General features: G+C 36.1%; 1 protein-coding gene across 1 annotated transcript in view; it reads left to right on the forward strand.

The window, feature by feature from the left end:
* Nucleotides 1-15,486, forward strand: part of UVRAG (UV radiation resistance associated) — a 325,077-nt gene that overhangs the window by 80,362 nt on the left and 229,229 nt on the right. The window contains exon 6 of the mRNA XM_040258823.1: nt 6,260-6,345. Within this exon, the coding sequence (XP_040114757.1) occupies nt 6,260-6,345 (86 nt within the window). The remainder of the gene's footprint in view (nt 1-6,259; nt 6,346-15,486) is intronic.

Consider the following 15,486-nt stretch of genomic DNA (forward strand, 5'->3'; position numbering starts at 1 on the left):
TTTTTTTACTTTCTTTATAGTGTTCTTTGTTGCACAGAAGTTTAATTTTGATGAAGTCCAATTTATCTATTATTTCTTTTGCTGCTTATGCTTTTGGCATCATATCTAAGAATCCATTGGCAAATCGAGGTTTTGCAGATAACCTCTGAGGTTATATAGTGTTCATCCACTGATGGATGTTTGAATTGTTTCTACCTTTTGGCTGTTGTGAATAGTGCTGCTGTGAACATTTATGTACAAGAATTTGTTTTCAGTTCTTTGGGTTTTATATCTTGGAGTGGAATTGGAATTGCTAGATGATACAGTAATTGTGTGCTTCACTTTTTGAGGAATTGCCAAACTTTTTTCCATAGCTGCTGACCACTTTATGTTCCCAACAGCAGTATACTAGGGTTGGCAACCGTTAGGTGCCCTAATGGTTTTATTGTTTTAGTTTTTACACTTATGTCTTTGATCCTAGTTGCAATTTTTGTATACAGTGTTAGGAATGGGTCCAACTTTATTCTTTTGCATGTGGCCATTTAGTTGTTTCAGCATCATTGTTGAAATGACTGTTCTTTCTCAGTCCTGACACCTTTGTTTAAAATCAGTTGACTATAGATAGGTGAATTTATTTCTGTATTCTTGGTTCTATTTCATTGATGTATATGTCTGTCATTATGCCAGTACAACGCTGTTTTGATTAGTATTGCTTTGTAGCAAATATTGAATTGGGAAATATGAATCCGTCAACTTGATATGTTGTGTTGACTTGATTTTCATTTATCAAACTACCTTTACATACCTTGGGTAAATACCACTTGCTCCTGGTGTATAAATCTTTCTCTAAAAAATTATTTTAATTGTGAAATATACATAATATAAAATTCACTGTCTTAACCATTTTAAGGTCATTCACCGTGTTTTACAGCTGTCACTACTGTCCCTCTCCAGAACTCTTTCTGTCTCGTGAAACTGAAACTCTCTATCTACCCTTTAAGTGATAACTCCCCATCTCCCTCCTCCTTGAGTCTCTGGCACTCACCCTTCTACTTTCTGTTTCTATGAATTTGACTGCTCTTGGTACCTTATATAAGTGGAGCCACACAATATTTGTCCTTTTGTCACTAGCTTGTTTTACTTAACATAATGTCTTTAAAGGTCATGCGTGTTACAGCATGTGTCAGAATTTCTTTCCTTTTAAAGGATAACTAGTATTCTGTTAGATGAATATACCACATTTTATCTGTTAATCTGTTGATGAACACTTGGGTTACTTCCACCCTTCGACTACTGTGAATAATGCTCCTATGAACACGGGTGTACAAATTTCTTTCTTTGAGTTTTTGCTTTCAGTTCTTTTGGGTATATTCCCAGAAGTAGAATTGCTAGACCAGATTAGCTTTGCTAATACATTTGACTCTTGAATAACATGTGTTTGAACTGGACAGGGCTACTTATATGTGGGGTTTTTTTTTCCAATAAGTCTGAACCACAGTACTACATAATGTACAGTTGGTCAAATCCATGGATGCAGAACAATGCTTATGGACCTGTGGATACAGAGAGCTGACTGTAAAGTTATATGTGGATTTTTAACCATGTAGGGGTCATTGCCCCCACCCCCTCTTTGTTCAAGGGTATTTTGTTAAGGATTCTTTTCTCTATAATGTGTATATATATGTTATATATTATATATATAAGGGATATTGGTCTATAATTTTCTTGTGATGTTATTATCTGGCTTGGGATCAGGGTAATACTGGTCTCATAGAATGAGTTAAGAAGTATTTCCTCCTCTTTCATTTTTTGGAAGACTTTGAGAAGGATTGGTGTTATTTTTTCTTTAAACGATTGGTAGATTTTGCCAAATTATGCAGTTCTGGGCTTTTCTTTGCTGGGAGTTTTATGATTACTGATTTAACTTCTTTAGTTTTGTTGTAACTTTGTTAAATTAACATTTGTTGAGTGGAGCACAGAAAACCACAAGAGAAATTGAAATAGAGACGTTTGTTACTCATAGATTCTGCAGGAATTATAGAGAAGGCTTTGAAGTGGCCACACGGGGAGGTCAAGACAGAGTGCAGACAGAGAAATGGAGGATCTGGGACACATGTCTTTATTAGAGTCTGTGTGTAGAGTGCTTTGGGGTTCCTGAGCTTGGGCTGGGTTGTTCATTTCAAACCAAAAGAGCAGGGTTTTGGTAAGCTCCATGGCGATTTTTATCTAAGGGGCATGTAGAGCGTACAGGTCCTGGGAAGCAGGGGAGACTGTTGATCACAAGTATTAACGGAATCTACGTTTGCTTGTAACTAGGCAGCCTGCAATCTAGGGCATGCACTTCCCTGAAGAGGAGTCTAGTGTTGGCGTAAGGTCCCTAAAGGCTGCTTGGCCAAACAAAATGGCTGCCAAGGTGGTGGCACCATGGAGCAGTCTAGCTAAACTCTTTGACATCTTGTAGATCTGTCCAGATTTTCTGTTTTTTTTTTTTTCCCTGAATTGCTTTTGGGAGTTTCTGTTTTTCTAGGAATTTGCATTTTATCTAGGTTCCCTGATTTGTTGGCATACAGCTGTTCATCCGTTCAGTTCAGTAGCTCAGTCATGTCCGACTCTTTGCAACCCCCTGGACTGCAGCACGCCAGGCTTCCCAATTCCAACTCCAGGGGCTTGCTCAAACTCATGTCCATCGAGTCGGTGATGGATTGGTGATGCCATCCAACCATCTCATCCTCTGTTGTCCCCTTCTTGACCTGTCTTCAATCTTTCCCAGCATCGGGGTCTTTTCCAATGAGTCAGTTCTTCACATCAGGTGGCCAAAGTATTGGAGTTTCAGTTTCAGCGTCAGTCCTTCCAATGAATATTCAGGACTGATTTCCTTTAGGATGGACTGGTTGGATCTCCTTGCAGTCCAAGGGACTCTCAAGAGTCTTCTCCAACACCACAGTTCAAAAGCATCGATTCTTTAGTGCTCACCTTTCTTTACAGTCCAACACTCACATCCATACATGACTACTGGAAAAACCATAGCTTTGACTAGATGGACCACTGTTGGCAAAGTAATGTTTGTCTACATTGATCATAGCTTTTCTTCGAAGGAGCCAAGTGCCTTTTCATGGCTGCAATCACCATCTGCAGTGATTTTGGAGCCCAAGAAAATAATTTCTCACTGTTTCCATTGTTTCCCCATCTATCTGCCATGAAGTGATGGGACCAGATGCCATGATCTTAGTTTTCTGAATGTTGAGTTTCAAGCCAACCTTTTCACTCTCCTTTTTCACTTTCATCAAGAGGCTCTTATATTATTTTTCTATAATTAATATTTCCTGTCTTTATAAGATTAATGGTAATGTTCTCACTTTCATTCCTGATTTTAGAGATTGAAGTGTTCTCTCTTTTCTTGGTTGGGCTGGCTTAATGTTTGTCAGTTTTATTGGCCCTTTTCAGAGAACTAAGTTAGTTTTATTGATTTTTCTCTATTGTTTTTTATTCTATATTTCATGGAAAGGGTTAGTTGCTCAGTCGTGTCCGACTCTGTGACCCCATGGACTGTAGCCCTCCAAGCTCCTCTGTCCGTGGAATTATCCAGGCAAGAATACTGGAGTGGGCTGCCATTCTCTTCTCCAGGGGATCTTCCCGACCCAGGGATTGAATCTGGATCTTCGTGTTGCAGACAGGTTCTTTACCATCTGAGCCACCAGGATCTCTGCCCTAATCTTTATTATTTGCTTCCTTCTTACTTTGGGTTTAGATTTTCTTTTTATTGTTCCTTAAGGTGGAAGATTACATTACTGATTCGAACTCTCTCTCCTTTTTCTTCTTTTTAATGTAAATATTTACAGCTGCACTTTTCACTCTGAGCACTTTTTCACTGTATCCTATGTTTTGATATGTTGTATTTTTATACAATGTAGCATTTAATAATTTACCTTATGATTTGTTCTTTGACCCACTGGCCATTTAAGAGTATGATGTTTGCTTTGTAGTTTGTGAATTTTCCAAATTTCCTTTTGTTACTGATTTTTAGTTTTAATCCATTGTGATCAGAAGAGATATTTTGTGTGATTTCAGTGTTTAGAAATCTATTGAGATTTTTTTGGTGACAACGTATGGTCTATCCTAGAGAATATTCTTTGTGCATTTGAAGATATTTGTATGGTTGTTGTTGAGTGGAGCATGCTGTATACATCTGTTAGGTCTAGTTGATTTGTAGTATTATTGATGTCTTTTGTTTCCTTCTCGTCTCTTTTTTATGGTTGTGCTATCCATTGTTAAAAGTGGGGTGCTGACTTCTGCTATTTCTCATTTTAGTTTCTGTAGTTTGGACTTCATATGTTTTGTTATATGTAAGTCCATATATGTTTATAATCATTTATATTTTCTTGATCCTTTTAAAACTGCATGATGTCTGTTTTGGTCACTTGTTTTGTTTTAATGTCTGTTTGTCTGATATTAGTTTACACATGCCAGCTCTCTGTGGTTACTACTTACATAGACTATCTTTCCATCCTTCCATTTTCAACTTATTTGTGTTTTTGATTCTAAAGTGCATCTCTTGTAGATAGCATATTGTGGATCATTGAAAAGAAAATCCATTTTGCCAATCTCTGCCTTTTGATTGTAGTGTTATTTAATCCATTAACACTGTAGTTACAGGTGGAAGGACTTCTGCCATTCTTTGATTTGTTTTCTTATTTCTTTTTGTTCCTCATTTCTTCCATTACTGCCTTCTTTTGTATTAGTTATTTTCTCATGTAACATTTGAGTCCTTTCTCATTTCTTTCACTGTGCATCTTTTGGTTATTTTCTTAGTGGCTGCCCCAGGGATTATTGTTAACATCTTAATTTGTAATTTAGCTAAAGTTAATATTAGTTTTAGTATTATATAAAACTTTTCTTCTCTATGGGCTCTGTTCCCCCATTTTTATCATCACATTACATCTTTATTATTGTGTCTCCATAAAGGTAGATTTATAATGATTGCTTCATTTATTTGCTAATTGATTGATATTAAATACTAAACCACTCTTGCATTCTTAAAATAAATTCAGTCAAAATGAAGTTTTGTTTTATCCTTATAATGTATTTCTGGTTCAACTTTCTAATGTTTTGCTAAGGATTTTTGTGTCTGTAATCGTGAGGATATTGACTTATAATTATGTGTGTGTGTGTGAGAGAGAGAGAGAGAGAAGGTTTAGTGTCAGTAATGTGGTTGGAAATTGTTACTCTGTTTCAGGAGTTTGTACTAAATTGATGATATTTCTTAAACATTTGATATAATTCAGTGAAGCAACCTGGACCAAGACTATTTTTGTGGAAAGATTTTTCAATTACTTATTCACTTAAAAATAGTTATAGAGTTATTACTCAGCTATTATTCATCAATTTTGGCATGTTGTAGTTTTTCAAGGAATTTGTCTAATTAATCTAAGTTCTCAAATTTGTTAGCATGAAGTTCTTCATAATATTCTCCTAATAAACTTTTAATAGCTGCAGCAATGTAATTTTTAGAAAATGCTTATATTAACATAATAGCAAGCATTTATACAGTGCTTATACATACCTTTGATTTTACAGATATTAGTTCTTTTAATTCCCATGACAATTTGTGAGGTAGATAGTGTTATCATCTCTATGTTATAGATGAGAAACCAAAGTTAAACTGAAAGAAGTTAGGTGCCTTGCTCAAGGTTACAGAACTGGTGTGTTAAGGGTTTAAATTGTAATCCAGGTGGTCTGGGTCCAGAGTCCTTTTTTCTTAACTACTATTTACTTTGCTTTTCTGAAATGCCAGATAGCTGTTCTGTTCTTCTTAAGGAATTGTGCTGTGTTAGCTGTAGAAATCATCTTTGCTCCCAACACCTTAACACTACTGAGTGGAAATATTTGTTTCAGGTATTCCTAATTAAAACTTGGAATGCCTTTTCTCCCATAAAAACATTACATATGTTGGCTAGGCATACTTGAAATATTATTGTTAATACTCTTCTTCAGCCACATAATATGTTAAAAAGACTTCTGGGGTTTCACTGGGAAGTTCACCAAAATTTATAATGTGAAACATTGTTTCTGTGGGAAAATATTAGAAGAAATTTATTTTAAATTCACTTGCCTAAAATGTTAAACTTCAATTATGTAAAGTGTTTCTTAAATTTTTCTAATTTCTTAATGATTTGAATCTACTGAGTTACTATTAAATCATAATAAAAAAAGACAAACATCATGTTAATTTGGACACGTATTTTGTTTTACTTTGATTAATTTATTGATCAATATCTTTTAGGGTTATTCAAATGCTCAGAAGAATATTCTTCTTCAGGTGGATCAGAACTGTGTTCGCAATTCTTATGATGTCTTCTCTTTGCTGCGGTAAGAAACGTCTTAGAGTCTTCTTGCATTTTCTAAAGAATCTTCCTCATTCTGAGTTTGTGACATTTCAGTGTGAGGAAATGTATGGGAGCTTTAGAAGCTGTTACTCAGACTTAGCATTTTTTAGTGAGAGGTTCATAAATTTTGTAGCTACAGTTATTTAAGTTTATCTCTTTTACAAAGCCTTTCAAATGCCATTTTTTTCTTGTGGACAGTGGGAGAGAATGATTGGAAGCTAGTGATCTTAAAGTAGGGACATAAGCTGTTTCCGGTCTTCTGCACTATAAAGAACAGAAACCAGAGGTATAAAATTTAGACTTATCAAAATTTTAACAATGATGCCATTACTTAGAAAAGCTGTCCAATAGCCCTAGACATAGCTTAGAGTTTTGACCTGCTGTAAAAGAATCATGTTTGGCAAGTCAAAGAGTTTTGCGTGAAGCTCATGTGCTCAGAGGCTTAACTGCCTCAGCTCTGTATTTTCCTAATGTCTGGGCTTAATTTTGTAAGATTTTTAAATTTGGTTTTAATTTTCAGTGTGGTAGATCATCAAGGACATTTTCCCAGGAGGCAGGCTACCAAAATAAATGCAGTTTAAAATAAAGTTAACAGTGACACTCAACCTATGTTCACCCTACTCAGACAGATGGTTCATTGAAACTCGATTTTGGCAGTCTTTTCCTAATGTTTATATAACACATCATAAATTTCAGACCATTAGACATCCTTTATATATCTGCTGGAGGAAGAGTCCAGAAAGATGATTGGACCCTTGTCCAATTGGATGGTTGTTTATTTTGTAAACGTTATTAAATGAGCCTTTCCTTTGCAAATCTTGAATCTTGTTATACAGAATGATAGAGAGTTTGGTCACATGGACTATATAAATTGCTCTTAGGAGACAATGATTTCAACTAAAGTAACCACACACATTTGATGTCTTTTCATTTTTACCTGAGAGATACTTTGACTTCTTAGGATATGTACCAGAATGGACAGAATTTAGTAATTGAATGGTAGAGATAGAAAACAAGTTGTGTCAAAATATATAACTTTTATTTTTGAGCCTATTCAGTTTGGATTACATTGAGTTTTAAGTATTGAAAAGAGGGAGGCACAGAAATAGTTTTAATTGTGAGTAAGCCACTATTTCTTGGCCTATTTTCCTCAGTAAAATGAGAGTTATAGATACTATTATGTTTAAAGATATTTTTGAAGTGTGAGATTTTATTATGTTATTAGAGAAATCAGTAAAGTCAAAAGCAAAAGGAATACAGAGTCAGTGAGAAGCAGAGAATCTGGGAAAGGTAGTATCATAGAATCTAAGAAAATAGAGATTTAAGGGTATTGAAGGCCCTGGTGGCTTAGAGGGTAAAGCGTCTGCCTGCAGTGTGGGAGACCAGGGTTCAATCCCTGGGTTGGGAAGATCCCCTGGAAAAGGAAATGGCAACCCACTGCAGTACTCTAGCCTGGAAAATCCCATGGACAGAGGAGCCTGGTAGGCTACAGTCCATGGGGTCGCAAAGAGTCAGACACGACTGAGCAACTTCACTTTCCTTTCCTGAAGGCTCTGTACAGTAATGATCCAGGAGAATAAGAGCTGAAGAAAGACTGGAATCTTGGGAATCAACTTGGTATAGTGGAGAATGTGTTGACTGACTTGCCTGTGACTTTAATTATCCTTGATTTATCCTAATTTATTTAACCTCTTTGATGTTCTAAAACATAGAAGCAGTGGTATTACAATTTGTTTAATTTAGAAGCATTTTCACATCTATTACCCTTTTCTCCTAGAAGTTTTCTGTGTTCCCACATCAGGGATCAGCTTTCGTCTTCCATGTAGAAGCTGAGGCCAAGGGGCAGTCAGTTACTTATCAGTACTTAGCTGAGGGGACACACACCAAGTAAGAGCCAGACTGGAGATGGTATGAAGGTTTTCTGGCAAACAAAACTTGCAAACCCTTTTCACGCTCTGACTTATTCTAGACTGGTGGTTATTGGGTGCATGTAGCATAATGATTGGAGAAGGCAATGGCACCCCACTCCAGTACTCTTGCCTGGAAAATCCTGTGGACGGAGTAGCCTGGTAGGCTGCAGTCCATGGAGTCACTAGGAATCAGACACGACTGAAGCGGCTTAGCAGCAGCAGCAGCAGCATAATGATGGAGAAGATTTCTGAAAGTCATAGAGCCCTCCATAAATGCAAAATAATAAAATTAGTTTGGTAGTTGCTCAGTTAATTAACACTGATCTTGCAATGAAATGTCTCTGGGGAGTTTCACTTCTGGAGTGCCTTCTAGATTTCTTAGGTGTGTCAGCAGTTTGAATAACCTTGTTAATAATTGCCTGCTCAACACCTTTATGTAAATCATTTGTAGCTGGTAACACAGATATACTTTTTTCTGAACCAAATCTACTGTCTGTTTATCAAGTAAATTGGCTGAACCCGAAAAGTTACTCTGGAGCTAGAAACTTTAAATTGTACTTGTCAATATTAATGAGTAAGATGGAACTTTCTCTGCTAATTCACACAGTTCAGAGTAATTGTCATGTATCTGCTCGATTAAAAGTTCTTTTCCCGCTGTTCTTAACCATGAGGTATATATAAAGTGATTGCAGAGAAAGTCAGTGTGGTGCTAATCAATTTTGTTCTCGTTTCCCCTCCTTTACTCAGGCAACATTGTTCCTGGATGGAGTAATTTTTAAAAATATACCTTTTCCTTTCCTGATGATTTCTTTTTTGTTTTTTTAATTGTTACTTCTTGATCTGTGATTTTATGTGAAAATATAGAGTCTGGATTTTTTAATATGACTTACTCCACAAAATTCTCAGTACTGTTTGGAGTCAGGGTTAGAACCCACGTCTCCTGTTGGTAACGCTCCCTGTGTTTTTGTGTTGGTAGCTACTATGAATTGATAATGTCCCACCTTTTATTTGTAAATGTCATACAAAAAAATAGGAAATCTTGACTAAGTAAAGGCTGCTCTTGGAGCATCTATGACCCATTATAGCCCCTTCTGATGGGTGTGTTGTACCACATTTTGTAGGAAAACAATGACCTGAGGTTTTACTCTTCTGCCAACAGTTAGGAATTTAGACTAATTCCAGTGTTACCAAAGAAAGAGCAGCTCTTTCAAAATTTACATTCAGTATGTGTGATGGTAACTGATTTCTGCTTCCTAACCCTTGGAAATCCCTGGATTAAGCATTAGTTTTCATGTAAGCAGACATTTAATTAGGAGACCCTTCACTTACTGTCACATTTCATACTTTAGGATGTTCACCACAAGGTGTCAATGTTGCTCTTTAACTGGCATTTGAAATTTCCTTTATTTTACAGTTTTGAAGTGAGAAAAATAGACTTATGAATTATAAGTGAGCCTTTAATTTAGAAGTTAACTTTCCTTCTCTTTATTATTATTCCTTCTAGGTTAACGAGTCTGTAAACAGCTTTCTCTTTCGGAATCTGTTGATTCTTAAAATGTTTTATTTCTTGTTTACTGTGTTGGTGATGGGGAGTTGTTGAAAGATTGCCTGGAGAGGAGTGGCATGCTCAGGAGTGAGCATTTGATTCTAACCATGGTGATAGTGTGGAAGAGCCCTGAGGGGCAAGACTGGAAGCAAGCAGATGGCTGTAATCCTACCTGTCCTCTGGAATTGAAAGATTATTGTTAGTGTTTAAAAATGTTTTTGTTTTGTTTTGTTTTCCCTTTCATACTTTCTCAGAAAGGTAACTATTGTATTGAACTAAGCGAGACTGTTTTCTCTGAGTATAGTTTTCTTGTGTTTTCTTTTTCTTTTGACATGTCCTCCTTTTAACCAGTTTAATAAATGGAGGTATGGTGCACAAACCATGGGCTTTGGTCCTTCATCTAGGTTCCAGTCCTAAACCGCCAAGTCACTTTGGGCAAGTTTCTTAACTTTGGTATGCCTCAAACTCTTCTTGTAAAATGGGGGAAAATATTGGTCTCATAGACATATTATGAGAATTAAAGCAGATAAAATAGATTAAAAGGTCATAGGACAGTTACTGGCACATAGTAGACATGCAATAAATAATAGTCTTCATTTCCCCCTTGACTCCTCCACCTTGAAATTAGCTTTCTTCTCTATGCCAGTGTTCCCTTTATATATTACTGCTAGGTTTTACAATTTTTGGCATAATTTCCCTTTCTGTACTTGCCGTTCTAATGCCTACCACCTCTGTTTTTAGAGTTACTCTTGTTAATCCTCTAACAATCATGATAAAAATTGTTTAACATGTGCATGTCTTGTCTCCCTGATGGGACTGAAAACTGCTTGAAGGGAGGGGTTGTTTCTTGGGGCTGTGTTCTCTCCTCTCCATCTTACTGACATTATGGTGGAGTTCCTGTGGATTTTGTTGTGATTCCAGAGCCCTTGGTCCTGTGGATCCTGCATTACTCTTTCTCCCTAAGGACTCTTTTTCATTACCACAACTTCAGCCACCACAGCCACATGTTAATAGCTCTCAAAACTGTCTCTAGTTCCAAGTTTTCTTTGGGATTTCTGCTCTGTAGTTTCCAGGGACGAGTAGACTTTCATGTTCTATAGGAAACTCAAGCGTAACATACATTGGCTTGATCTTTCTCTTCCTTTTGTTTTCCCTGGTTTCTCTAGTAGTATCATCAGCATCTTAGGCACGCTAGTGAGCATACCCTTGTTTGTTCTCACCTCTGTTTTCCTGGACTATTTCCTAACCTCTGATCTTCCTACTTTCAGTTTTTCTTTCATGCAATTAATAGATATTATTTTTTAAAATCATTTACTTATTTATGGCTGTGCTGGGTCTTTGTTGTTGTGCAGGCTTTCTCTAGTTGTGGTGATCGGGAGCCACTCTTCGTTGTGGCATACGGGCTTCTCATAGTGGTGGCTTGTCTTGCTGTGGAGCACAGGCTCTAGGCACACAGGCCCAGTAACTATCACAATTGCTTAGCTGCTCCATGGCATGCAGGATCTTCCAGGATCAGGGATCAAACCTATGTCCCCCATGTTGGCAGGTGGATTCATAACCACTGGACCACCAGGAAAGTCCTAATAGGTTTATTTATTGAGCATTTCCTTTGTGTTAGGAACTATGTTAAGTGATTTATATGAATTGACTCTTTTAATTCTTACAAGAACCCCATGTGGTTAGAAATGTTTATTTCTGTTTATAGATTAGGAAGTTGAGGCACAAAGCAGTTGAGTAGCTTATCCAAGGTTATACAGGTGGTTCATGTTAGTCTGTATTTAAACCTAGTTTAGCTCCTGAGCTTGTGTTCATAACCAGCATGTTTTACTACTTAATTTTTTCACACTGCTTTGGTACAATTCCTCTGCCACATTGGTGCCAGAATGATCAAAGATATATCAGTTTTGTCACTCATTTGGTTTAGAAATCTTTGATCTCTCACACAGAGGATAAAGTCCTTCCTTCTTAATTTGGTATTCAAATTGTTCTAAATAGTCCAAAGGAACTAATATTCTTTCAAGTCCTTCTGCTACTAGTAGCTAGCCTTTACTGAGCACGTACTGTTGTAATTAGTTCTTCATTGTCTGATTTGCTCTCTGCTTAGCACCCAGAAATTGAGAGCTCCTTTAGACAAGAATCCTCTTTTTGTTGATCCTTGTATTAGTCCTATGACGGCTACATATTAGGTATATTTAGCAGATAAGAAATGCTATTTTAATTGATCAATTTAAACTGTTCTTCAGGTTACAGGGAACTGGGTTCTGTTGTTCCTGTTTCTGGTTTGTACCTGGTAAAATGAGAGTTGTAAAAAATTGCTCAACCATTATCAAAAAAGTATTGAAAATACAATCAGGTCCATAACGATTCAGCTGCCTCTTTTCTTTCTGCCACTACCTTCAACATAACAATTTCAGGATTTTGTGACTTATGGTCTTATTCCTTATGTAGATTCTTTGGGGAAGATCTTTATCTAGTAAATTGTTGCCATATCCCCACCCCACCCCCACTTTGATAGAAAATACTTTCTCCGACAGAATTTCAGTTATAGAAGAGAAATGCTCATATCAAATAAATTATTCTTGCTGTAATGTTTAGAAAATGGGGAGGATGACATGTGTAAGGGTGTAACTGTTTATAATCTTTAAGTTTTGAATGCGATGACCAACTTTTAGGTTGCAGGGAGAGTTTTCTCCTCTTTCCCCTCCTAATGATGTCTCTCCCTAAGAGGTAAGCGCAAGTGTAGAGAATATAATTAAGAACCTGATTGTAAGCAAAAGATGTCACAAAATTTATGTCCTAAGACTTGTATAGTTTTCTGTTCTTGGTAGACACTAGACCCGGTGTCTGTGTGCTCATTTTTGATAAATGAAGGGAATTAAGAGGATTACTGTTAAGGTAGACACACTGACAGCAAGGAGAAGCAGAATCTGGCAGTTTGCTGTTTGTGCTTTACTCTTTGTTTCTGGAGTGTAACTGAATGGTAAATCATATTAGCTACTGTGCTATCTTTATACTCACTATGTTTGGATTTGTAAATAGCCCTCTGTCACTACTTCATATAAAAGGAGGGCAGGGAGAAATAGAAATAGCCCAGCTGTGAAGAGAGACAGACCAAGTGAAGAAAGGCATAGCTAGCATCTCTCTTCTCTCTGTGAGCAGCTTTACCCAAGTATAGCTCCATACTGTTTCCTGACTGAAGTTAATAATGAGAATTATTAAGTGTCTCATGTTAGTTTTCACTAATGCTCTCTCCATTTAACACATGAGGACACTGAGGCTTAGATGAGTGTGTGTCTAGCACCACAAGATAAGTAAGTATTAAAGCACGTTTGAATGAAGAGTACATGTGCGTTCTTCTATTATACTATGTTGATACCAAACCATCAGTGGAATATAAAGTAGTCCTTGTTAAAGTCTACGTAAGAGAGCAGTGCTATGTGACACGATTTAGGAAGGTTTTTAATCAAAATTTAAAATTAAAAAGTTAGATATTAAAAAATGTTTAGGTATTTAAGTTTTTAGTTAAACAAAATTGGTATTTATGTGTAATAGCACATTTTATTTTTATTCATCTTTCTATATATACACACACAGAAAGGCACATATATACTTACAAAAATACTGATAAAATTTTAAACAAAGTCTGGAGTAATTTCTTTTTAGTTTTTGGCTTGTCCTCTTCCTTAAACTATCCCTCACTACCAGAACCACCAGTCGTAGACTGAATGTTTGTGGCCCCCCACCCCTACCCCAAACTGATACATTGAAACCTAATCCCCAGTGTGATGGTACTTTGAGGTGGGGGCCTTTGGGTGATGATTAGGTCATGAAGGCAGAGCCCCCATAGATGGGATTAGTGCCCTTATAAAAGGCCTTAGGGAGACCCCATCCTTTCTCCATGTGGTGTAGTGAAAAGGTAACTGTGAACCAGGAAGCAGGCTCTCACCAGATACCAACCAAACTGGTGCCTTGATCATAGACTTCTGAGCCCCAGAACTGTGAGAAATAAATTTCTGTTTATAATTTACCCTGTCTGTGGTATTTTGTTACAACAGCCTGAACTGAATAAGATAGGATCCAAACACAGAACACATGTTAACATGACCCCAGTCACTTGTGTACCCATATTAACAATCTGTCCTGTATCTATTTCATATTTTTTCCTATGATCTCTATGTATAGGTCATAGATATCACTATATGCATAATTATGTATATCTGTTTTTAATTGCTATTTGACAAAATTGGAGTGGATATTATATGCTTAACTCTTACCTTTTGTTTTCTTGTTTAACATTCCATGTACAAATCTCTTCAGTTCACTGTTTTAATGATTTCTTAATAGTCCATGGTGAGGTGTACTATATTTTTCAATCACCCTATGGATAGACATTTAATATTTACTTTGGATCTGGTTTTTTATTTGTTCATTTTGCCATTATGTGCAATACTGGAGTAAGTATCTATATATGCATATATTTTTATATTTGTGATGTTTTTGTTTCTGTGTATTAAATTTCCAGGAGTAGAGTTTCTAAGTCAAAGGACATGTATAATTTTAATTTTAGGAAATAGCATACTGTTTCCCCAAAGAGTACATATAATATGTGACTTTCCTCTTTACCTTGAAGCCCTGCTGGCCATGGGTATCATCTTTTTTCGTGTGATTTTTATTAATTTGATGAGTACAACACCTCAGTGGTACTTTAATTTTTATGAGTTTCATTACCAGTGCTTAGTCTGAGCTACAAGTGAAAGTGAATATCCTGGATTTGTTAGCCATCCAGTATTCTTCTGTGAATTTACCTATTCTTAATATTTTACCTATCTTTTTAGTTGAGTTGCTTGTGTTTTTTCATATAATTTTACAAGTCCTTGGTATTTTTCCCAAATCGCTCAGTTACATCTTGAGTTAGTATACTTTATACAAAATGTTTATATTTGTCATATCATATAATTTTGGTTTTCCTTGGATGTCTTCTGGGCACTCTGTCTTGGTTTGAGAAGTATCTCTCTTTTTTAAAAAAATAGATATTTTTTACATTGGAGTATAGTTGCCTTATTAGAAGCCTCTCTTCTGTCTTAGTTCTGCATACATTTTCTAAGTTTTCTTTTGAGGTTTATATTATTTTACATTTAAAATTAAATCTCTAATACAATTTGGAATTATTCTTAAATATATTGTGTAGATATTCCATATATTGAGATAGAAATTCACTTTCTTTACAGATGAATGTCCAGTTGTGCCACTAACTTCTTTTCTTACTGAATTTAGGTACCACCTTTGTCATATAGTAAAAGCTCATATAAGCTGGGGTTCATTTCTGGACTCCCTTTTTGTTCTGATCCTTTTGTGTAGTTCTTTGCCAATTTCAGATTAATTACAGTGGTTTTTTGGTATCCTAATACCAAGTAAGGCAAGTACCCCTCTTGCTACTCTTCTTTTTCATACTATTTTTGGCTATTCTCAGAACTTTATTCTTTTATATGAACATTAAGGTTATTTAATCCTATTCTAAAAAAAACTTTCTTGAATTCTAACGGGAATTTTTATATTCATTGACTTTTTATATTTGGTGAGAGCTGTCATTTTTTATGGAGGCTTCCCTGATAGCTCAGTTGGTGAAGAATGCAGGAGATCCCAGTTCGATTCCTGGGTTGGGATGATC

Source organism: Oryx dammah, unplaced genomic scaffold (genome assembly GCF_014754425.2).
Source record: "Oryx dammah isolate SB20612 unplaced genomic scaffold, SCBI_Odam_1.1 HiC_scaffold_17, whole genome shotgun sequence".
NCBI classification, from domain to species: domain Eukaryota; kingdom Metazoa; phylum Chordata; class Mammalia; order Artiodactyla; family Bovidae; genus Oryx; species Oryx dammah.